A 22,138-nucleotide genomic window follows, 5' to 3' on the forward strand; every position below is an offset into this window, starting at 1 on the left:
ATGCACGATCGAGATAGAGGAAGAGTCACGGATGATTATGCTTCCGAAGAGAATCAACTATTCATGCACACATCTGTTTGATTTCATAAAGAATTAAAATAAAGCATTTGAATGAAAGCAAGAACTCTATTTTTATAGAAAGCATTGTCGATACCTTTCTCTATTATGTTCGATTGGTATGAAACTTTTTCCACAAGATCTTTCTTGTTATGACTTTAGCTTTGACAGAATATCTTATAATATATATTATTTAAATTATTTCAATAGATTCAAATTAGTTAAATATATATTTTATATTTTAATAATTAAAGTATCAAATATAATAAACATATTTTTTTTTTTTTGAAATATTAATTCAACTAAATTTTTCTTTAGTGTTAAATATTAATTAATCAATAAAAAAAATAAAATATTTATCTCTTTTAAAATAAATTTAAATTTCTTGTTTTACAAATATTAGATCCATTAGTGAATTGTTTTTGATATTTTTGTGGACTAATATTTTGTAAGAGCCCATTAAGAGCCCATTGTCAAGCCCATCTCCATTATTCGATTTCAAAGCCTCCCTAGGGTTTCAACTGCTTCAATGGTGCTTCTTCTTCCCCGACATTTCTACTTCTCTCTCTTTCCAATTACCTTGCCGCCATTGCAGAGCTGATTCAATTGCCGTTTCCATTTTTATTATTATTATGAACAAAGGCATTGGTGGTGGAACTGGCCCCACCGCTGCGGCTGCTGCGGCGGCAGCTCAGAAACAGAAACTGCTTCTTCAGAGAGTCGAAACCGATATAGCCAACATTGTCGACAATTTCACCCATCTTGTCAACGTCTCAAGGGTAACGCTCCTCTTTCCTTTTCTTTTTTGCTTTTGCTTCATTGTTTTCTCAACTCAATTCTTCTTCTACGACTTGGAATAGGAAATTTGTCATGTAATTCTCTTTGGTTGGTTGTTTTCCTGTTCTTGATTGAACGATCCCTTGTTTGGAATCCATAATTCGAACTTAGCGTTCTCGTTTCCTTAGGTGAACGATCCACCTGTTAGGAATTCACAGGAATCTTTCATGATGGAAATGCGTGCGTCCAGAATGGTAAGATAATGATTCTTCCTTTTTTTGTTTACCTACTGTTTTTGCCAAGCTTATTTTAAGTTAATTTCTGGATAGATAGCTCTCTGTTTCCTTCCTCAATTGAATGATAATCATCTTATATGTTATTTGAAGCCTTGATTCCTAGGGAGTTACTGATTTTTCAATAAAATCAGATGCTTCTGCATCTCTTCTAGTATGTATTTCTTCTCCTTCACCAGCAATTCCGAGCAAATTCTCTTCTTTAATTAACGTCTATGGTCTTCAAATTCGTAACCCTCCGGCGCTACCAATTGGTTCTTCACATAAATTTACTTGAGTTACCTTTTTAGCTTGAGCAGTGAAAGTTATCTCGTGGAATACTAGAGGCCTTGGGGATCGTTCTAAAAGAACAACATTGAAAAACTCATTCAATGTCACTGTCTTGATATGGTGTTAGTTCATGAGACAAAGATTGCTTTCTTTCTTTTTTTTTCTTTTTACTGAAAAGTTATCAAATCTTTATGGTGCTCCAAAGAAATTGGTTGGATTAATGTTGGATCTATTGAGACATCAGGTGGTTTACTGACTTTGCGGGATACTAGTAAGATAAATGTGAGATCCCACATCGGTTGGGGAGGAGAGCATTCTTTATAAGGGTGTGGAAACCTCTCCCTAGCAGATGTGTTTTAAAAACCATGAGGGAAATCTCGGAAGAGAAAGCCCAAAGAGGACAATATCTGCTAGTGTGGGCTTGGGCCGTTACAACAAAAATCTTGGAGTTTCTTAAAGGAGGCTCCACCCTCTCAATTGAAATATTTTTCCAGAACAAGTGAATTTGTTGGGAAACACACATTTGTCTTCGGAATGAATGCGGTCTTTATTCTCTCATACTGTGAAGGAGCCTTGGTGCATTGGTGGCAATTTTTACATAACTCGTTGGGTTCATGAAAGATCACCATTAGGATGAAAAGCCAAAAGTTGGGAGATAATTCATAGCACTCTTTGATCAATAGCTTTTTTTGTTTCGTAGGAATAAGAATAATTATTTGATGATTCAACAGTATAATGACAAGCTCAGATTTTTTTATTGAGCTCTATCCTTTACTCTCTGAAGCTGGACGTTTTGTTTGGGTCTTATCCCACTTTAGATTTTAAATCAGTTGGCTACAAATATCAGTTTGTGAGGTCATCATCAGGGAAGCTCTTTCCATAGATTTTCGTGTTGATGCCTTTGTGGAATTCAGTTGTTTAGATCTTTTTTGGTGAAAGAATTTTGGCCAGCTTTTATTAGTATTGGCTCTTGTTGTCAGCTGTTGCTTTTCGAGGTTTCTCAGCAGTCGAATTTGGTTTGATGGGTCTTGTTTCGTTTCTTGACAATTCTCATTTGATTGTAATTGTTTTAAAATCTTGTTCAATTTTTTCTTTCATTCCCACATAAGATTTTAGGCAATAATAAATTTGGGATCTGTTCTTTTTTGTTCTTATCAGCTCGATATAGATGATAGCATTTCATTATAATCATAATGGCTACTAATTTAGAGTTTTTTACTTGTTTCTAAACAGGTTCAGGCAGCTGATTCTCTGCTTAAGTTGGTTTCAGAACTTAAGCAGACAGCAATCTTTTCTGGATTTGCTTCACTAAACGACCACGTGGAGCAAAGAATCGTGGAATTCAATCAGCAGGCGGAGCAGACCGACCGTGTCCTATCTAAAATTGGTGAAGAAGCTGCCGTAGGGCTTAAGGAGCTTGAATCTCATTATTATTCTTCAACACAGAGGACTAGTCAGAACAGCCTGACATGATTTGTAAGTAGTGAATGTAAATAAGGATGTGATATTGTTGGCTTCTGAACTCAATTTCTCGCTAACATGGATAGTAAAACATAACCGAACTCTTCTAGCCTATGTTCTTAGCATTTTTCTTTGGCTTTTATTGTTTTGGCATGCTAGATATGCAGGAACTAGCAGAAGGGTTTGGTGTCTTTTCTTACTCAGCTTTTTAGAAGAGTAATTAGGATGGGGAAGAAGGGCTTGACAAGGATGTAAAACATTATTTGGGAAATATGAACAATCAGAATATTATTGTTCAAACTAATGTTATGGCTGAGGACTATGGTGGCAAAAATGGCCGAGCTTGTAGAAGCTCAAAATAACAAATAAAAACTCATAGATTCATTGATGAATGTCCCAAATATTACTTAAACCTTGGGTACGTGAGGAAACATATTATTATTGTAACCGTCCAAGTCTACTACTTCTAGATATTGTTCGATTTAGTTTGTTACATGTCACTGTCAGCTTCACAATTTTAAAACGTGTCTGCTAAGTAGAAGTTTTTATATTTTTATAAGGAGAAACTTCAATTGATTTTGGATTTCACAATCTACCCCCTTGGGGGTTCAATGTTCTTGTTTGCACATCGTCCAATGTCTGGCTTTGATGCCATTTGTAACTGCCTAAGCCCACCGTTAGTAGATATTGTTCGCTTTGGTTTCTTATGTATTATCATCAGCCTCACGGTTTTAAAACGTGTCTATTAGGTTGAGTTTTTCACATCTTTATAAAGAATATTTCATTCCCATTTTCAAGGTTGATCTCACAATTATACCTCTTTATAAATATAAGATTTCATAAGAAGAATCCTTCCTATTGGACTAAAATCGTTGGAAATGGTCTAGAATCAGGACTCTGATAACTATTACTTTTTTTTATTTTTTTTTGAACTTTATACGGTTAATTTTGTTTTCGTCATAACAGGTTGTCTAGCAGCCATTCCAGCTGCATTGCTAGTTCAGTCTCCACCAATGGTTTCATCACTTAGCTCTGGTGGTCTTAGTGAGGGCAATCTCCATGTGCCCTAATCTTCTCCATCCTCGTAGCATTAAAATGTGTTAATGTTGGAAAATTGAGATTGTGTAAAGTCATATGTTGTGATATGATGAAGATATTGATGATGAAGAGAATTTTTTGAGAATAAATTTTTGGATTGACCGGACCCGTCTTCAAGTATGAACATTGTTAGACTGTGAAGTATGATGTTTAACTATTTGAGTTAAATGAGTAATGAGTTTTTGAAATATAATTTTATTTATTCTCTCATTTAGTTTTTAAGATAGAATCTTATATGAAGTCATATGTCATTATGTCATTTAGTTGAGAAGGTTTTTTTTTTCCTTCATTTGATTTTTAAGCAACGCATCCCGCGAAAAACACTATAAACTAGAACTAAAGAACCGCATGTCCTTTTAACAATGAGCATAAATAAACCTCATTTCTCATAGAGTTTTCCATTCCACTATCTTCACGCATATTTCTTCTTATATGTTCTCTCTTTTGTTCTTCATGTAGATTGGGTACATTGAAGACTAACATTTTCTAATTAAGGGGAAGGTTATGGGTCAATAGCTGATTAAGAGGACGATCATGAATTTATAAATAAGGAATATATTTTCATTGATACGAGATCTTTTAGAAAAACCAAAAGCAAAGCCACGAGAGCTTATGATCAAAGTAGACAATATCATATCATTGTGGAGATCCGTGATTCCAACCGAATCATCAAGAAGGGCTCGCTAATTATCGAGTGTAACCTCCTCATAAACTCTACATGAGCTAGCAGAGATAAAAAGGCCTTAACCGAGCAAAATCAAAAAAAGAAACGAGCATAAAAGAAATGCTCTCACAATGAGATGAATCTGAATGGTAACGACATAAATGTATTTATATTATTCAAAGGGGGTGGTTTTTATTAGTTAAGTTTGGGATTAGTTTTGATTTATTGTAGTATGGGTGGTTTTTATAAGTTTGAATATTAGTTTAGTTTGTTTTAGAGATGTCCGTGGATTGGGCTGCATCGGGTTCGGATATTTGTTAGACTCAACCTAACTGTTCGGATTGTCAATTTTTTCAATCTAAACCGTTCTTATTAAATAATAAACCCAACTCAACCTAACTCAAAATCCAACCAGATATTTATTGGGTTGGGTTGGATTGAGTTAATCAAATATTTTTGTTCATTATAAATTTTATTTTAGAATTACTTTATTCTCATAAATTTTGTTAAAGAAAAAAAATACGAGCTCTTTAAGTGACAAGCCTATGTTGGAACTCACATGGCCCAAGTCGAGACGCACACAACCTAGGCCCAAACACACGGTCCAACACAAACACGTGCATGACTAATCGAGCCCACATGGTTCATTTCTTAAACACCACTAGCTGATCACGTGTCATATGATTGATAAATGCCTATCTTTACTTAAAAAATTTTAAAATAAGATATGAAGTACTCAAAATACTTCCAAGTAATTTCATTATTAGGATTAGGGTACGTAGTCATCTAGAACATGAGCGTCCATTTTTCTGAATGCTTGTTTATATATATATCAATTTCATGTTGAACTCTTTAGGGCATGCATTACTTTCATGCATACGAACGTTATACACATTACTAATATGTATTCAAAGCTTTTAAACATGCATCACTTTCATGCCGTCAGATTTTTTCAGAAAAAAAACGAGATCAACCTCTTTAAATTCATGACTTTTATGTAACATTCACGTATACCTCAAATAAATTATCCTTTCAACTTATAAAAAAATCATAAACTTAAATTAACACGGATGATGTGTTATAATCTAATCAATACTAACAAATATTGTTTGCTCTAATTCGTTTTGACCCGTTACGTATCGTCTACAGCTTCACGAATTTCTAATCGGTTTCCACATTTTTATAAGGAATGTTTCACTCTCCTCTTTAATCGATGTAAGATCTCTCAATCCACTTTCTTGGGGCTACCATCCTCATTAGGACACCACCTAGTGTCGGACTCTGAGACCAAATTGTGAGATCCCACGTCAGTTAGAGAGCAAAACGAAGCATTTAAAAAAGTTTACCCAAAGTTATCATTTCCAAGCAATCCAAACACAACAAAACATGAGCCCAAAGGGATCAGCGTTGCACTACTCAAAATTAATCAAAATGTCCCTATTCTAGATTAACTTAAAATTTCAATTGGGATGAGTTAGTGACATAAACAACTTGAATAGAGTCCAATTCAATTCAATCAAATCTTCTAAAGATAGGTTGTGTTGGGTTGTCCGGTAATTTTTTATTTTTTAATTTATAAAAATCCTACTTATCACTGTACATGTTACAATAGTAACTAAAAGCTCATAAAGTTCAAATATCAAACATTTATAAGTCACAACGCCTATCATTGACATTAGTTATAAATGTTAAATATTTTTAATTTTTTTTCAAAGTAGGGCAAGGTTAGGTTGGAATGGGATGTAACCCTATTTTTGGGTGGGTAATATTTACCCTATCAAAAAAATATCACCCAATAAACCAAACTGATAATAAATCTAACTTAGTCCAAACTTTATAGTTTGAGTTGATACTCTGGTTGGGATAAGTTATTGGATCATATGAACACCGTAACAAAATTTAGGTTCGAATGTTCCCTTAATTTCAATTTAAAAAACATGCTAGATACGATTAAATCGCCCATTACGATTACGGTCTAAAAATGTAAATATAAAAGGAAGAAAAATGGGAAGTAATCTTTGGTAAAACTTGGATGTTACACATTCACACCATTTATTCTGAAATGATATATGAGGAAAAGAATAGGTGCAATCCATAGGTGTGGTATTGTACTCTAATGTGACCCAAATACATCACATCCACACCCCTTGCTTCCCATGATGTCCTAACAAGTTTGATTCGCTGCAACTTGCTAAGGTTGACACTTCAGTTCAAATCATTTCATGCCAAGTACAAGAGTCTTGTCAACTCCCAACATAGCCTACCCAACTTCCTTTTGTGTATTCATCAAACAAAACTACAAATTAATGTATAGTCTCCGACCACATCAATGAGTCGTTAGATGCTTATCGCTAGTAGATATTGTCCTCTTTTAGCCTTCTTTTTCTGACTTCCCTTTAAAGTTTTTAAAACACGTCTGCTAGGGAGAGGTTTTTATTCCCTCAAAGGAATGTTTCGTTCCCCTCTCTAACCGATTTGAGATCTCACAATCAACCCTCTTTCGGGGCCAGAGTTCCTCGTTGGCAATCGTTCCTCTCTCCAATCGATGTGGGATCTCATAATCCACTTCCCTTCATGGCCCAACATCCTCGTTGGCACACTGCCTGGTGTCCACCCCTCTTCGGGCGCCAGTGTCCTCTCTGGCACTTTTTCCTCTCTCCAATCGATGTGAGATCTCACAACCTACCTCCCTTCATGACCCAACGTTCTCGCTAGCACACCGCCTGGTGTCTACCCCCTTCGAGGCTCAGCGTCCTCGCTGGCACACCCCCCGATGTCTGGCTCTAATATCATTTGTAACAGTCCAGACCCACTACTAGTCGATATTGTCTTCTTTGGGCTTTCACTTTCAGACTTCCCTTCAAGGTTTTAAAACACGTCTGATAGGGAGAGATTTTTATACCCTTATAAATAATATTTCGTTTTCCTCCGCAACCAGTGTGGGATCTCACACTCTGACCTAGTAAAAGCGTTAAAAGGGTGTTTGAAAAACTCCAACAATATCCCATCACTATATTTTCAGTTCAACTCAACACTTACGAATGAGAAGATTCAAACAGGTCAACAATAGCTCTCTCTATTNAAAAAAAAAAAAAAAAAAAAAAAAAAAAAAAAAAAAAAAAATCATGCAAAACATAAATATTTAAAAAGCATATCAAAACCTCCATATATTTGGTAGAACAATCAGAATTATATCCATCACCACCAAGATGTTCATCATATTGGGCATGACATGAGAGAAAGAAAGGCACACTTAGCCAAGAATGGAACTGCCGGCCACAAAGAGGAAGTTGCTATCAACATTATCATAAAATAATATCAAAATCCATTGCCGGCCGGCAATTCATCCTTGGCTTAGTACTCCTCTCTTCCACTTCATGCAATGCCTTCAAATGATATACCACAACCAACAGCTGCTGAAGTTTTTGTACACAAACACACATATTTATAGTGATGGTAAAGTGGAAGAAGCTAAGGCAGCTTATAAAAACTCATATATTATATGCTGATTCGATTTAGAGTATTGTGACCTCCAAAAGAAATAGCACTTTGGGCACTAATTAATAATCTTTTGGAGATTTGGTCAGCCCACACTTTTCGACCAAAATAAACAAAGATTCTGACTGAAGACAAAAAGGGGATGAAGAGAGTGGGAGGGGTGAGGGGAGAGGGTGCTTCATGTCTGGTATATTATAAGGCTATGGCTAACATTAACCCTCCAACCCTAACAAACAACACAACTATGTTTGAGAATTTGACGTTGATTGAGAAGTAGAATGAAACATTCCTTACAAGGGTATGAAAATCTCTTCTTAGTAGACGCATCTTAAAACTGTGAGGCTGGTGACGATACGTAACGGGTCAAAACGGACAATATCTGTTAACTGTGGGTTTGAGCTGTTACAAATGGTATCAGACTCAGATAATTGAACAACGTGTCAACGAGGACGCTAGACCCCCTTGGTTGGAGGGGGGAACGAAACATTTATTATAAGGGTGTGGAAATCTCTCTGGAGCAAACACATTTTAAAGCCGTGAGGCTAATGACAATATCTACTAGTGGTGAGCTGTAAATAATTTTCTTTTTAGAAATATAGTGTCTTTCGAACTTTATCATTTATTTAAAAAATGTCCATGGTCTTTTAAGAAATTGCAATACTACTCTTGAATTTCGTAAACGTTTCAAAACTATCATTGAAGTAGAATTCTATTAGAGCATTGTATGAAAATTTGAGACTCAAACATGGTCCTAAGTTTCAACCTCTACTCAACAATCTAATCGAACTTCTACTCATAGGGTAGTTTTGAAACATTAGTGGACAAGATTTTAGAGTATTTTTAAAAACTGTTGTGATGTTGTCCTTTCGATTTTCAATCAGCCAAATACAGCCCACATTCCCAAAAACGGTAATGGAAAAAAAGTAGATATTCATATTCCACCAAAATGGGAATGTAATTCTTGAAAAGTTGAAAGATTTGGTAAGTATGGGTTGTGGTTGTATGCATTCAATTCAATATGTTTTTGTTGTCGTTTTTCTATGTCATTCATAACTAGTTGATAATTCAATCTCGAGAACCCGCTGATAAGCAAATCCTTAAAAAGATTCACTTTTACGAATAAAATTTCGAGTAGCTTAAAAGAAAAGCTAACCGAAGAATTCACAACACTTGAGTAACAAATAAAATCGAATAGTCCTTTTTGTTGTCCACAACAAAGGATGATTGAATATTATTTCTCTTCGAATTCTTTTGAGACATTGTGTTTGTGTTTATTCTTTTCCCATGTTTCCTTCGCAAACCGTTGAATCCTAAATCATTTCTTCCTCTTTATGAGATGTCTTGTCTTGTGAGCAAGAGTGTCTTGCCCTTAACTGAATAGTATAAGTAGCATATGACTTCAGTATTTTAAGTAAGACTCAGTAAGTTACTTCATTACTAGAGTCACGAAATGCAATCACATGCAATCATGTTTAGGTCTATCATGAAACATCATTTTATGATCTTGATTTCAACTTTCAGTCTATACAGTAATTTTTTCAACTATTTTAAGTTTTTCTTAACCATCATAGTTTCAAAATCACTTTGATTCAGATATCATTTCTATACTCGAGTGTGAAATAGATGTTACGAGAAGAAAGGGAGATAAATCATAGGTTAATTAGAGGAGGCTTAAGAAAAAAAATTTACCATTTAAGGAAAGATTGGGAATGAAAAGGTTGATGGTGCTTCTAAGAATATGAAAGATGCTCAACTAAAGTAACAATATTTTAAAGAGATTTTAATAAAATTCTTATGCCCTCTTCAAATATTATTATTATTATTATTATTATTAGTGTTCTTTTGACTTATTATCATAAAAAATAGAGAATAATGTTATAAAGCATTGTTGGCATAGGCCAATGTTAAATAAACTTTTTTTTAATTTAAAAAAAAAAAAAAACCATGACTAATTTATTAATAATTAAACATAATTAATTGTTACTAAATCCAGGATTAAGATAGTGAAAGTTAGATTATATTGGTTTATTTATTTATTTTCTTTTTCTTTTTTTCCTTTTTTTTTTTTTTAACTTTATAAAAGTTTTATTCTCACCTCACAGCGTTCAACCACTTGTGAAGTCTCAGACAATCAAAAGAGCACTAAAGTTCAACCCATTACTTATTTTAGTTTTAAATCAAAATAATANTTTTTTTTTTTTTTTTTTTTTTTTTTTTTAATTAAGGTGATTTATCCACTCCATGTTATAAAATAAAGTTTAAACTATATAAAAATATCATTTTTATTCTTCACATTCATATTTATTCAATAAAATATTATTCTTGAGTTTTTATTTTTTTAAATATAAAATGGGTAATGTGTCAAAATGTTCGACTGAGTATCTTCCTACTCAATTTTGACACTGTTGATACAACCCACTCTATAAATGTGGTTGGATGTCTTATCTTAGTATCGCCGTTGATACAACCCACTCTATAAATGTCCGACTGAGTATCTTCCTACTCTCAGCCTTGTATATTTCCAAGAGAGAAGCACCTACACTCACAGCGTTAGATATAAAGTAGATATATTGAGATATTCCTTTATCCTCAATAATTGGGCTACTAGATAGTTGATCTTTGCGGTCGTCTTATTTTAACTGATATTATCAAAATGATGGATCTAAGGTTGAATTAGATCTTCAAGGGAATATTTAGGCTACTACAAAAAATGATTAGTAAGTTCGACTTAAGCCAATCAAGTAAGTGGTTTTAGTATTGGCTTGATTGAATGAATTGTATTATGTATGATGATTCGTGCCTTGTGGTTCTTGCATGTGTCATATATATGATTGATATGTTATGTTATGCTAAGTTATCTCATGTTATACTATGATACGTCATGTTATGTTATGTTATGTTATACCATGATATGCTATGTTATATCATGATAAGTTATGATATACTATGTTATGTTATGATAAGCTATATTATGTAATAAAGTTATGTTATTTTTGTGATCATGTCATGTTGTATAAAGTTGTTATGAAATCGTTAATCTATGGTGCATAAACCTCTTTAGATCACGCTATGAAAGTTATGCTATGTATTACAAAATATATGAGAATTATGTATGCATAATTCACAGACTCATTATGTTATAAATAAATCAAAGTTTGTCTTGCATCATACATTATGTCATGATTATAAGTTATGGGGACTTCATGCATATTTGTGTGTCATGTGCACTAGGATATTCTTTTAACATGATGAGTATGGGTGCATACATTATGACTTATGATTTATGACATTATGTTCAACATGATGTTATGCAAAATATTTCCATCCATGGTATTTGATATAGAGCCCGTTGGTGAGTGCTAGTCTGATAAGCTAGGCCTAAGGAGTCATGCTCGATCATGTGTAGAGAAGTGTTACACATCCAACCTTGCCTAAACTGAAAAAGTTGGCTAAGATCATGTTATGATATATTAAAAAGATAGGTCTCACATTTGAGCGTCATCTATCCAATCTTGACGGATGGACTATTTCAAAGATTCTTCCAACACCATGTAAAACTATGAGGCTGATGGCGATACGTAATGGACCAGACAGACAATATTTACTAATGATAGACTTGAGCTATTACAAATGATATTAGAGCCAAATACCGAGCGGTGTGCTAATGAGAATGTTGGGCCCTCAAGAGGGCGAATTGTCAGATCTCACATTGTTGGAGAAGGGAACGAAACATTCGTTATAAACATTCCTTCCATAAGGGTGAGGATTGGGTCCTCAAAACGGGTAGATTTTGAGATCCCACGTATATGTTTTCACACATGTTTTCGACGATTCCAACAATCGAAGTTTGTGAACGAGGAAGAACTAAAAACTAATTTAATTCTTCTTGTGAGACTAATTTGAATATATAACTCAACAAATCAAAACATATACGTAATCAAGAAGTCAAAAGTTCGAATCATCCACGTTCCCATGGTGATGAACTCGAAAAGAAAAATGATTATCACAAGCCACTATAGCTAAAACAAATTGTGAACAACTTATTAAAAGTTTGGGGCCTAAGGAGAGAAAAGAAAAGCCTTTGAATGCTTTCTTTAAAAGTGAGGTATATTCTTGTAAGAGTGTCCAAAAACTTCAATGTTCTTCTATATTATTCTAATGTTCATCGTGGTGGAGCATTAGGTGGAAGATTAGACATAACCTAGTTAATAATAAATTTGTACAATCATATAATGCATTCCATCCTTAATATACTATTTAATAACGATAGTGGTTCAAAAAAACTCGATCAACCCAGCAACTCATACCGTTTGGGTTAGGTTATAAACTTATTTAGATTTGGTTCGATTCAAATAAATGAAAACTTTATAAGTTATGTTAGTTCATAGGTTCCGTTAAAATTACATTTTTAATTATTTGTTTACGATAAAATTATATATACATATATTTAATTTATTTTTGTTTAATTTTATAATTAATTTTTTAACGATGTATTCTCCGACAACTTTTAGAAAAGTGAGTATAATTCTATCGTAATTGAAATATACTCTTTTTTTATATTATACTAAAAATAAAAATGAAGTATATTATTGATGTGATTAGACGACTCAAATCTATATATCTTATAAAAAAAACGAGGATTTGACCATTTAAAAATATTTTAATGAAAGGTTAAGGATTTTCTTTTTTAATCACATATGCGAATAAGTATTATATTATGACATTAATCATAATTAGCACAATGAATTGGAATAAATTCGACTAAATTTTGCATTTTTATTTGACATTCTTTTGATAAGAGAACAATAAAAATAAAAGGGGAAAATGAAAAATGATAGGGACAAATATACATAAATATTTAATGCATCCAATAAGAATTTTATTCCAATTTTAAAATATTAAAAAGAAAAAAGTGAATCAAATTCGATTTTCTCTTGCATCCTTTTTAATTCTACATTAATGATTGCTCTTAATTTTCATATGTTATGTAACATTATCTCTATTATATTAATTAATAATGAGATTCTTTCAAAGTTTTCCATTCTTTTAAATAACTCTTTTTGACGTAGTACTATTTGTTGACAAGTATATCACGCGTAATGGGAGGTACACGTTTAGAGTGACACTGTAACGGCCCGGATCTACCGCTAGCAGATATGATCCTTTTTGGGCTTCCAGACTGGTTTCCACACCCTTATAAATGGTGGTGTGTTCTCCTCCCCAACCAATGTGGGACATCACAATCCACCCCCCTTCGGATTCCAGCGTCTTCACTGGCACTCTTTCCTTCCTCCAATCGATGTGTGACCGCCCCCAAATCCACCTCCTTTGGGGCCAGCGTCCTTATTATTGGCACATCGCCTCGTGTCTACCCCCCCTTCAGGGAATAGCGAGAAGGCTAGCACATCGTCCGATGTTTGGCTCTAATACCATTTGTACCGGCCCAGATCCACCGCTAGCAGATATTGTCCCTTTTGGGCTTCCCATCAAGGCTTTAAAACGCGTCTACTAGGGGAAGGTTTCCACACCCTTATAAATGGTGGTTTGTTCTCCTCCTCAACCAATGTGGAACATCTCAGACACAATACCCCATAAACAGGTTTAGAGCAATGTTGTTACGTGTGTTAAACTGTGGAAAGGATTTCAGACAATTATTCCCTTTAGATGATCCTAGTTCTAGAGTAATTTATAACCAAAAATAAAAAAATAAAAAAAATAAATTTATTTAAAGAAATTAATATGCAAACTTAAGAAATATATTTGAACATTAGCATGAGATGGTGGGTCAAAAAGATATCAGAGTAACTCATAACGGTCATGTCGAGCTTAGAGAAAATTGTTGTTTCTAGAAGAATACAGTTTATTCGTCACTACTTTGATCAACTTTTGATATTCAATATATCGTCACCGGATCAATTCTTTTTTCTTAACGATTAAAGCTAAGGCGTTCATTAGAAATTTGTCTCGACATTTGGACTCAAGTTCGTCTGAACTTAGACCTAATGAAGGTTTGGAAGTTAGAAATCCAAAATTCATTCTTTCTAGAGTTAGTCTCGACAAAGTGTTTGCTTTCTCCTATTACTCTTAGTTTGAAGATTTGTATCTTCTTATCTACATTCATATTTTCCTTTTGTAGATTCATTTATATCCTATGAGTTCAACCCCATCAAGAATATCCAGATAATCTTAGAACGAGAGTCCTAAGAGATAAATTACAAAGACCTCCACTGTACTTATGAAAGACCAAGATAGTTTACGATATCTATTAGTAGTTGTGAACGGTATCACTCGAACTAGATCACTATGGAAATAATACGAAGAGTGGTTGAATTATGTACTAGAGACATGTTCAAGCATATGAGGTGATAGAAGTATTGATGAACCTGTTTTTCTCCATGTCAAACCAATGAAATGATTTTATTACTCGGAGTAACCTAATAATTGAAAAAAATGTTGCTGATATTGCTACACCAAAACTCGAATTGACCCTCGAGAAAAGGCACAAATTAAAACTATTTAAATACGGTTACCAAAAGCTTCTATTTCTCTTGTTAAGTTAATATGATATTAGGTAATAAAATGAAAAGGCAGGAGAAGCCACAAATAATAGAATCATAATGTGTTAAGATATGTTCAATATCAATAGCACTTGTACTAATGGATAAGGCGTTCAATATCAATAGCGCTTGTGGCCTAATGGATAAGGCGTTTGACTTCTAATCAAACGATTGTGGGTTCGAGTCCCACCAGGCGTGTTTAGTTAATAAATGTCCGATGGACCACATATAACCTTCATTTTTTAAAGCTTTTTTAATAATAAAGTTGGGCCTTTTCAAATGAAGCCCAAAAAATGGAGCCCAATAATTTATTCACTCCTAAAGTCTGTTCTTATCAATTATCATTAATATAAAGTTACGTTCCTTATTTCGGGTTAATAGTTAAGAAACTTGAAGATCAAAAATTGCGCGAGATGATGACTTCTATTAAGTGTAGAGACGGGTCAAGGCTAACATTGCGCCCCATTAACTGGTCTTGAAAGAAATTAAGAACTCTATGGATAGGTGGTTTAGAGTGAATACTTCTATTGAATGTAGAAACGAGTCAAGGTCAATACTATGACTTTGTAAATCATTTTTTGGAAGAGACTAGGGACTATACGGGTAGTTGACAAGGAGAATGCTTTTATTGAGTGTAAGAATAGGTTTGGATTGATGCGCGTGATGCTAGATGACTCATGATGAAACATTTGGAACATCGAGACCTCCATAGAAGCTTAGCTAGCTATAGGAATAGGCCCAAACTTCCTGGAGCATAGAGAAAAGCCTATGGAAACTTCATAGAGCATAATATGTCTTTTTGCACTTCACTTTAAATTATTGATTTATGTGCTTCCATAATGTTGCAGGATTCCTTGAAAGCTCTAATTGGCAAGCATCAACGAACAATTTATCAATTGACATTGATAAAAGGGTGGAACATAGAAGATATTGATGCATTTTCGAATACCTTTAGGGTTGGTAGACTTGATTGTATAAAAATCAAAGATGTCACATGTTGTGGATTATGAGTTTTTGTTCTATTTATTTTGTATTTGGGTGGGGAGGAACTAATTTGAAAATTGTGGAAGTGTAACGAGTCTAGTAGTCTTATGTAAATCTAGTTGAATACTTTATTTTACAATGTGTTATTAGATTATGAAATTTCAATTATGAATAGAAGTCTCTTGATATTTAATATATTATGAAATATTATATCATGTGTGTTGATTTAGCCGAGAGTAAATTATATTTGAAAAATATCGTTGAGAAAATTTATAGCATACTATATTATAGCTTTGAAAAAATATTATTACAAGTTAATGATATCGTAATATTTTAGCTATATTTACATATTATAGCTTTAATAAAAATGTTATAAAAGGTTTTCATAGCATATTTGTATACTCTATTATAACATTTATTATAGTTATACCAAAATGCTATAAAAGGTTCTAGACTTTTAATAATACGAGCTGTCACGACGTACGAAAAATGCTATCAAAAGTCTATGGTAACGTTTCTCATAAGCTATCGTATCCAATATTTCTTGTAGTGTCTGTTGGCTTTTATGTCCAAAAACTCATAGTTTGTAAACAAAAAAATATTCTATTTTCAATAAAGTTATTATTATTATTGTTATTGAATAAAGTGAACTTTACGATCATTAATCTAAATCCAATAAACTAAGAACACTCTGGCTATAGTATGATTACTTGAACTATATGTAGAGACATAAGAGTGGATCAAGTTCAAGTATATAGTCAAAATGATCTATAGTATAAGGATAAGGCTGAGTACCTTATTCTGGGGACACTATGGATGCGGCCCACTTTTGTATATGATATAAACAATGTGATCACTAAATTGTACATGTGGAGACATGTGAGTGGGGGCGTCCTATGCAATGAGTATTGCATAAGATCGGACCATGAAGAAAACCACTCTCACTTTATAATGTCGTTTACTGTTGAGACTGATTTTCTTTTCATTCGATAACCTAGGTAACTCGGTTTTAATCCTGAGCTAACCATGAACTCCTGTTTATTCGGAATTATCCTTAGATTTGCATGGGTGAGAGTGGCTCTAGTTCGCCGACTCAACAGGCCTCCCATTTCAGGGGTAAGACTGGGTGAATGGCTGGGGACGTGGGGTGCAAGACGGAATTCACTCCTACCCACTTTTAGGGATAGAAGAAAGGTAGTTCCCTTAAGCACTGACTCCAGGTCTTGAACAAGGGGCCCCACCCTCTCATTGGCCTGAGAGGGATTCGGTTTACTGGTTGGACCACAAACCAATTGTTTATTAGAGGATCAGTGAGACATAAGGAACAAGAAGTAACTTCAGGGGTAAAACGGTAAATTGACCCAGCTCTAGTTACGAACAACCTGTGAAGGATCGACTTACTAATCATGGTTATATCAGATGGACAGAAATATATCTATAGTGAGGGGAGTGCAACTACTAGGCTATAGTGGAGTGTCCTAGTAGTTAACGAATGTTGGTTAACCAGGTTAATGAGTTTAATCGGTTAATCTTGAATCGTTGGAGCCCATGATCTATAGGTCCATTAGGTCCCTCTGCTAGCTCATATCGGACTAAACCATAGAACAGTGTGACGAGTGAGTTCGAAGTGTTCGAATTCAAATTAGGGAATATGCGTTACATATATACGATATATTTAACCGCAATTTTATTTTATTTACGAAATAAACGAAAAGAGAGAATCTGAGATATTTAAATAAGATTTAAATATCTTAATCAATTATGTGTCGGAATTGATTGGGATTGGCATTTGAATTAATATTAAATATTAATTAAATAGTTTAATTAATCATTTAATGTTACTTTAATTTGAAATTAATTATTCAAATTAATTGTTGAATTAAAATGAAGAAAGTCAAAATGTTACTTCATTTAATGGAAAAATACATGTTAGTGGAATTTTGAGATGTCAAAATTTGGTTTAACCAAACTTGCATGCTTACCAAATAAACCCCACAAGTTTGAGTGGAATTTTAAGTGTCAAAATTTGGTGAACTCAAATTTGCATGAACATGCAAACATGACTTTTTAAATAGAGTGATCATGGTACATGAAATGTCTTCTTCTTCTTGGTGGAAAACCCTTGAGAAAAACCTCTCACAAACACTCTCTTTATATATATAAAATCCCTCCCAAGTTTAGTCACTCACCGAATTTCACAATCCCGTTCTAAGGCCGGAAGATAGTGGAGAAGACACTAGTGGTAGTTCGAAACCGGTTCGTGAGGAAAAAGAAGTTTGAACTACAAAAGGTTAGTATTCAAACTCATTAAGTTTTAATACTTATGAACATGCTAGTTATTTACTATAATTGATGTTCTAAAAGTGCCTAAGATCCAAATTGCTTCCGTATGTGTTATATTAACACCATCCATTGGTATCAGAGCAAGTTTTAGGCACTTTATTTACATTAATTTGATCATCGTGGGTACCATTTCATGAATGAAATTTGTGGTTGCTAAAGTGGATGGTTTTGGTTTTGGCATTTTTTTTATGCTTCCATTTGATACAATTATTGTAATAAGCCTAAGGTGTATGGGCTTTAATAAATGAAGAAAGGTCTGTAATTTTTATAAAGTCATTAGAGTCCACTTTAGGTTGTAATTGATCGAAAATGGAAGAGATAAGCAAGCTGAACCGAAGAGGATGGAAGAGGCGGTTCGGGTGTTTTTTCTGTCGTTGGGGACCGATTGAACGTTTTTAAGGGTTGGTTGGTCCAGTTCGTGATCGTCGGGAGCGGCTCAAGTTATTTTTAGTTATTAATGTAATAATTTAGTTAATTGCTTGCTTTAAAATGCCAAAACCAACCCACTTTAGTGTGTTTAATTAATTATGCATTATGAATGTATGTTTTAATTNTTGGGGTCCGATTCAACGTTTTTAAGGGTTGGTTCGCCCAGTTCGTGATCCTCGGGAGCGGCTCAAGTTGTTTTTAATTATTAATGTAATAATTTAGTTAATTGCTTGCTTTAAAATGCCAAAACCAACCCACTTTAGTGTGTTTAATTAATTATGCATTATGAATGTATGTTTTAATTAAATAGAAAATTTATATGCATAAAGTATGTCATATAGATTTAAAATCCCACCATAGGCTAAGCATGTTTCATGCATTCCAAGTATGTTATAAGTGTTATAATGTATAGTATGCATGTTTAGGGTTCCATGAGTGTTATAATGTATCTTCTGGCTTCAACATTATCTTTGTCCCTTGCTCTAGGTTTCCCCTTCTACTTCTTGGGTTGACATATTCTTACCGAAGCCAAGACAGCATCGTCGCCTCTCATGGGTTATACATATTCTCACCGAAGCTAAGGCAGCATCGCCGCTGAGCGTCGATCCCTCTGCAGTTTTCGATCGCCAAGAAAGTGTTTCTCTACACCTCCTCTGAACCAAGTTGTCGACATTTTCACGAAAAGTGTTTCTCGACCTCTATTTGAATTTTTCAAATCCAAGCTTCACGTTCGTTCAAATCCGACACTTAGCTTGCAGGGGAGTGTTAAGGATATCTAGTACTAAATTATAGTTTCCCATATATATCATATTTGATATTCTCTTATAAGCCAAATATCTAGATACGTGACTTCTTACCATAAGTATCTTTACATTTATTGTTCTTTCTATTTATTACTATTTCTTGTAATTTAGTTGATTATAAATAAAGAACTTTCACACACCATTTAGGTGTGGTGGATTATGCTATTGTTGTAATTTATTTGATTATAAATAGAGAACTTTCACACACCATTTTGGTGTAGTGGTGGATTATGCAAATATTCTACTATTGGTGTTGACAAGAAAAAACCAAAAAAGACAATATCTACTGGTACGGTTGAGAAAACCCAAAAAAAGACAATATCTACTCTGGCGGAGAAAGAAGAGCTCACAGATTCTCACTTATTATTCCGGTCATAAAATAACTCTTACGAATAAGCTCTTAATTTCTCATTTTTTCAGTTTTCAATATCTCCTAGTTGTTGACAAGAAAAAGCCAAAAAAGACAATATCTATGAGTGCAGTTGACAAGAGAAAACCCCAACATCTACTATCAGTGGAGAAGGAAGAGCCCACATATTCCCACTTATATTCCCGTCATCAAATAATTATTACCAACTAAGCTCTTAATTTCTCATTTTCAATTTTCAATATCTCATAGTTGTTAGACAAATAAATAAATAAATAAATAAAAACAATATTTGTGGTTGAAGTTAACTCAGAAAACACAAAAGAGACAACATCTACTATGGGTGGAGAAGAAGAGCCCACAAATTCCCACCGATCATAAAATAACTATTACCAAATAAGCTCTTCATATCTCATTTTTCAGTTTTCAATATCTCCTAGCTGTTGAGAAGAGAAAACTAAAAAAAAGACAACATCTACCATGGTAGAGAAGAAGAGCCTACGGATTACCACTTATTATTCCGGTCATAAAATAACTATAATCAAATAAGCTCTTAATTTCTTATTTTCAGTTTTCAATATTTTTGACAAGAAAAAGTCAAAGAGTTGAGAAAATAAAACCCAAAAAATGACAACATCTATTCCGGAGGAGAAAGAGTCCTACTTATTATTCTAGTCATAAAATAACCAATACCAAATAAGCTTTTAATTTCTCATTTTCACTATTCAAATATTTACCGTGGGTTAACTAGGAAAATCCAAAAAAGACAATATCATGACAAGAGAAAACCCAAAAACACAACAGCCACAATTCCCACTGGAATTTATTCAAGTCATAAATAACTATTACCAAATAAGCTTTTAATTTTTCCTTTTCAGTTTTCAATATTTCTTGACAAGAAAAAGTCAAAAAAGACAATATCTACTTACAACAAAAAACATAGAGAAGAAAACATTTATTATTGGTGGAGAAGGAAGAGCCCACACAAATTCTCACGTCATAAAATAACTGTTAACAAATAAACTCTTAATTTCTCATTTTCAATTTTCTAGCTGTTAACTAAAAAAATTGAAGTCGACTAACAAAACATAAAAATGACAATATCTATTATTGGTGGAGAAGGAAGAGTCATACTTATTTACCAAATAAGCTCTTAATTCTCATTTTTAGTTTTCAATATTTATCTGTCAACGAGAAAAATCCAAAAAAGACAATATCTAGTAGGACAGTTGACAAGAGAAAATCCAAAAAAAAACACCTTTTGTCGGTGGAGAAGGAGCAGATTCCCACTTATTATTCCGGTCATAAAATAACAATTACGAAATGAGCTCTAAATTTCTCATTGAAAAAAAAAAAAGACAATATCTACTGGTGCAGTTGACAAGAGAAAAACAAAAAAAGACAACATTTACAAGTGGAGAAGGGAGAAGGCACACAAATTCCCACTTATAATTCAAGTCATAAAGTAACTATTACCAAAAGACAATATCTACACAAGAAAAAAAAAACCAAAAAAGACAACATCTACTTTTGGTAGAGAAGGAAGAGCCCACACAAATTCTCACTTATTATTCCGGTCTTAAAATAACCATTACCAAATAAACTCTTAATTTCTCATTTTCATTTTCAACATTCGCTAAAAACACCAAAAGAGACAATATCTACACGTGAGCTGACAAAAGAAAAACAAAAAAAGACAACATCTACGAAGAGAAAGAGTCCTACTCATTATTCTGGTCATAAAATACTAAATAAACTCTAAATTTCTCTTTTTCAGTTATCAATATTTCCTAGCTCTAAACAAGACAAATCTAAAATCCAAAATCCAAAAAAGCCATAGAGTGCACTTTATCAATGTCTTCGACGGGTCTGCCAATGGCATGAAGTTGGTCACAAATTTTTTTGAAGGCACGAGCATACTCAGCAACAAATTTGGTGCCACGTTTCATCAACTGCAAGTCATCCTTGAGTCTCAGTTCACGAGCTTTTGACTGATGGCTGAACGTAGTTTCCAACGCAAGCCAAATATCACGTGCAGTAGATAGACCAACGACAACAGTCATGACTTCCTCAGTGAGAGAGGAGAGCAGGAGACAGAGAAGTCGTTGATCTGCTGCTCTCCATGCCAAACATTTGGGGTTGAGTGTTGAGGAGGAAGAGGAGGTTTCTGATTCAAAGCGAGGTGGTGGAACCATAGTTCCATCGACATAGCCCAACATGTCTTGACTCTCAAGGAGAGATAGAAGTTGGCATTTCCAGATAAGATAATTGGAGGAAGAAAGTTTGATGGTGATCATATGGATTAGAGTATTGAAAGGAAGAAGATGATAAGAAGATTCGGAAGCCATAGAGAAGACAGGATCATGGTTGTTAAACCGAAAGGGCTCTGATACCATGTGAATGTTTGCTGAATCCACCACACCTAAATGGTGGTGAGAGTTCTCTTATTTATAATCATTTACAGAATACAGTAATATGGTAAAATACAAATAATATGGAAATAGCGATAAAAGGAAAGAATAATAAATGAATACAAT

General features: G+C 33.7%; 1 protein-coding gene and 1 non-coding gene across 4 annotated transcripts; both read left to right on the forward strand.

Moving 5' to 3' along the window:
* The first annotated feature begins 587 nt into the window (after window positions 1-587).
* On the forward strand, window positions 588-4,142 carry LOC111804948 (mediator of RNA polymerase II transcription subunit 22b-like). Of its 3 annotated transcripts, none has more exons than XM_023689786.1 (4): window positions 592-836; window positions 1,023-1,088; window positions 2,631-2,873; window positions 3,825-4,142. In XM_023689786.1, exons 1-3 carry the CDS (start codon window positions 690-692, stop codon window positions 2,868-2,870), a joined length of 453 nt encoding a protein of 150 aa, XP_023545554.1. In that variant the 5' UTR covers window positions 592-689; the 3' UTR covers window positions 2,871-2,873; window positions 3,825-4,142. The 3 variants fall into 3 exon arrangements, with proteins under 3 accessions (XP_023545556.1, XP_023545554.1, XP_023545555.1); XM_023689787.1 differs by lacking the exon at window positions 3,825-4,142 and adding an exon at window positions 3,018-3,250; XM_023689788.1 differs by lacking the exon at window positions 3,825-4,142 and having other exon boundaries at window positions 588-836; window positions 2,631-3,129.
* Window positions 4,143-14,800: 10,658 nt separating this feature from the next.
* On the forward strand, window positions 14,801-14,873 carry TRNAR-UCU. Its single transcript has one exon. It is a non-coding gene; the product is annotated as a tRNA-Arg (tRNA).
* The last annotated feature ends 7,265 nt before the right edge of the window (window positions 14,874-22,138 follow it).

The sequence above is a fragment of the Cucurbita pepo genome, chromosome LG11 (assembly GCF_002806865.2).
Source record: "Cucurbita pepo subsp. pepo cultivar mu-cu-16 chromosome LG11, ASM280686v2, whole genome shotgun sequence".
NCBI lineage: Eukaryota > Viridiplantae > Streptophyta > Magnoliopsida > Cucurbitales > Cucurbitaceae > Cucurbita > Cucurbita pepo.

Coding starts and splice junctions, on each gene's coding strand:
- LOC111804948 (XM_023689788.1), top strand. CDS start 690: ATGAACAAAGGCATTGGTGGTGGAACTGGCCCCACCGCTGCGGCTGCT. Junction 837..1,022: donor ATCTTGTCAACGTCTCAAGG/GTAACGCTCCTC, acceptor TCGTTTCCTTAG/GTGAACGATCCACCTGTTAG. Junction 1,089..2,630: donor AAATGCGTGCGTCCAGAATG/GTAAGATAATGA, acceptor GTTTCTAAACAG/GTTCAGGCAGCTGATTCTCT.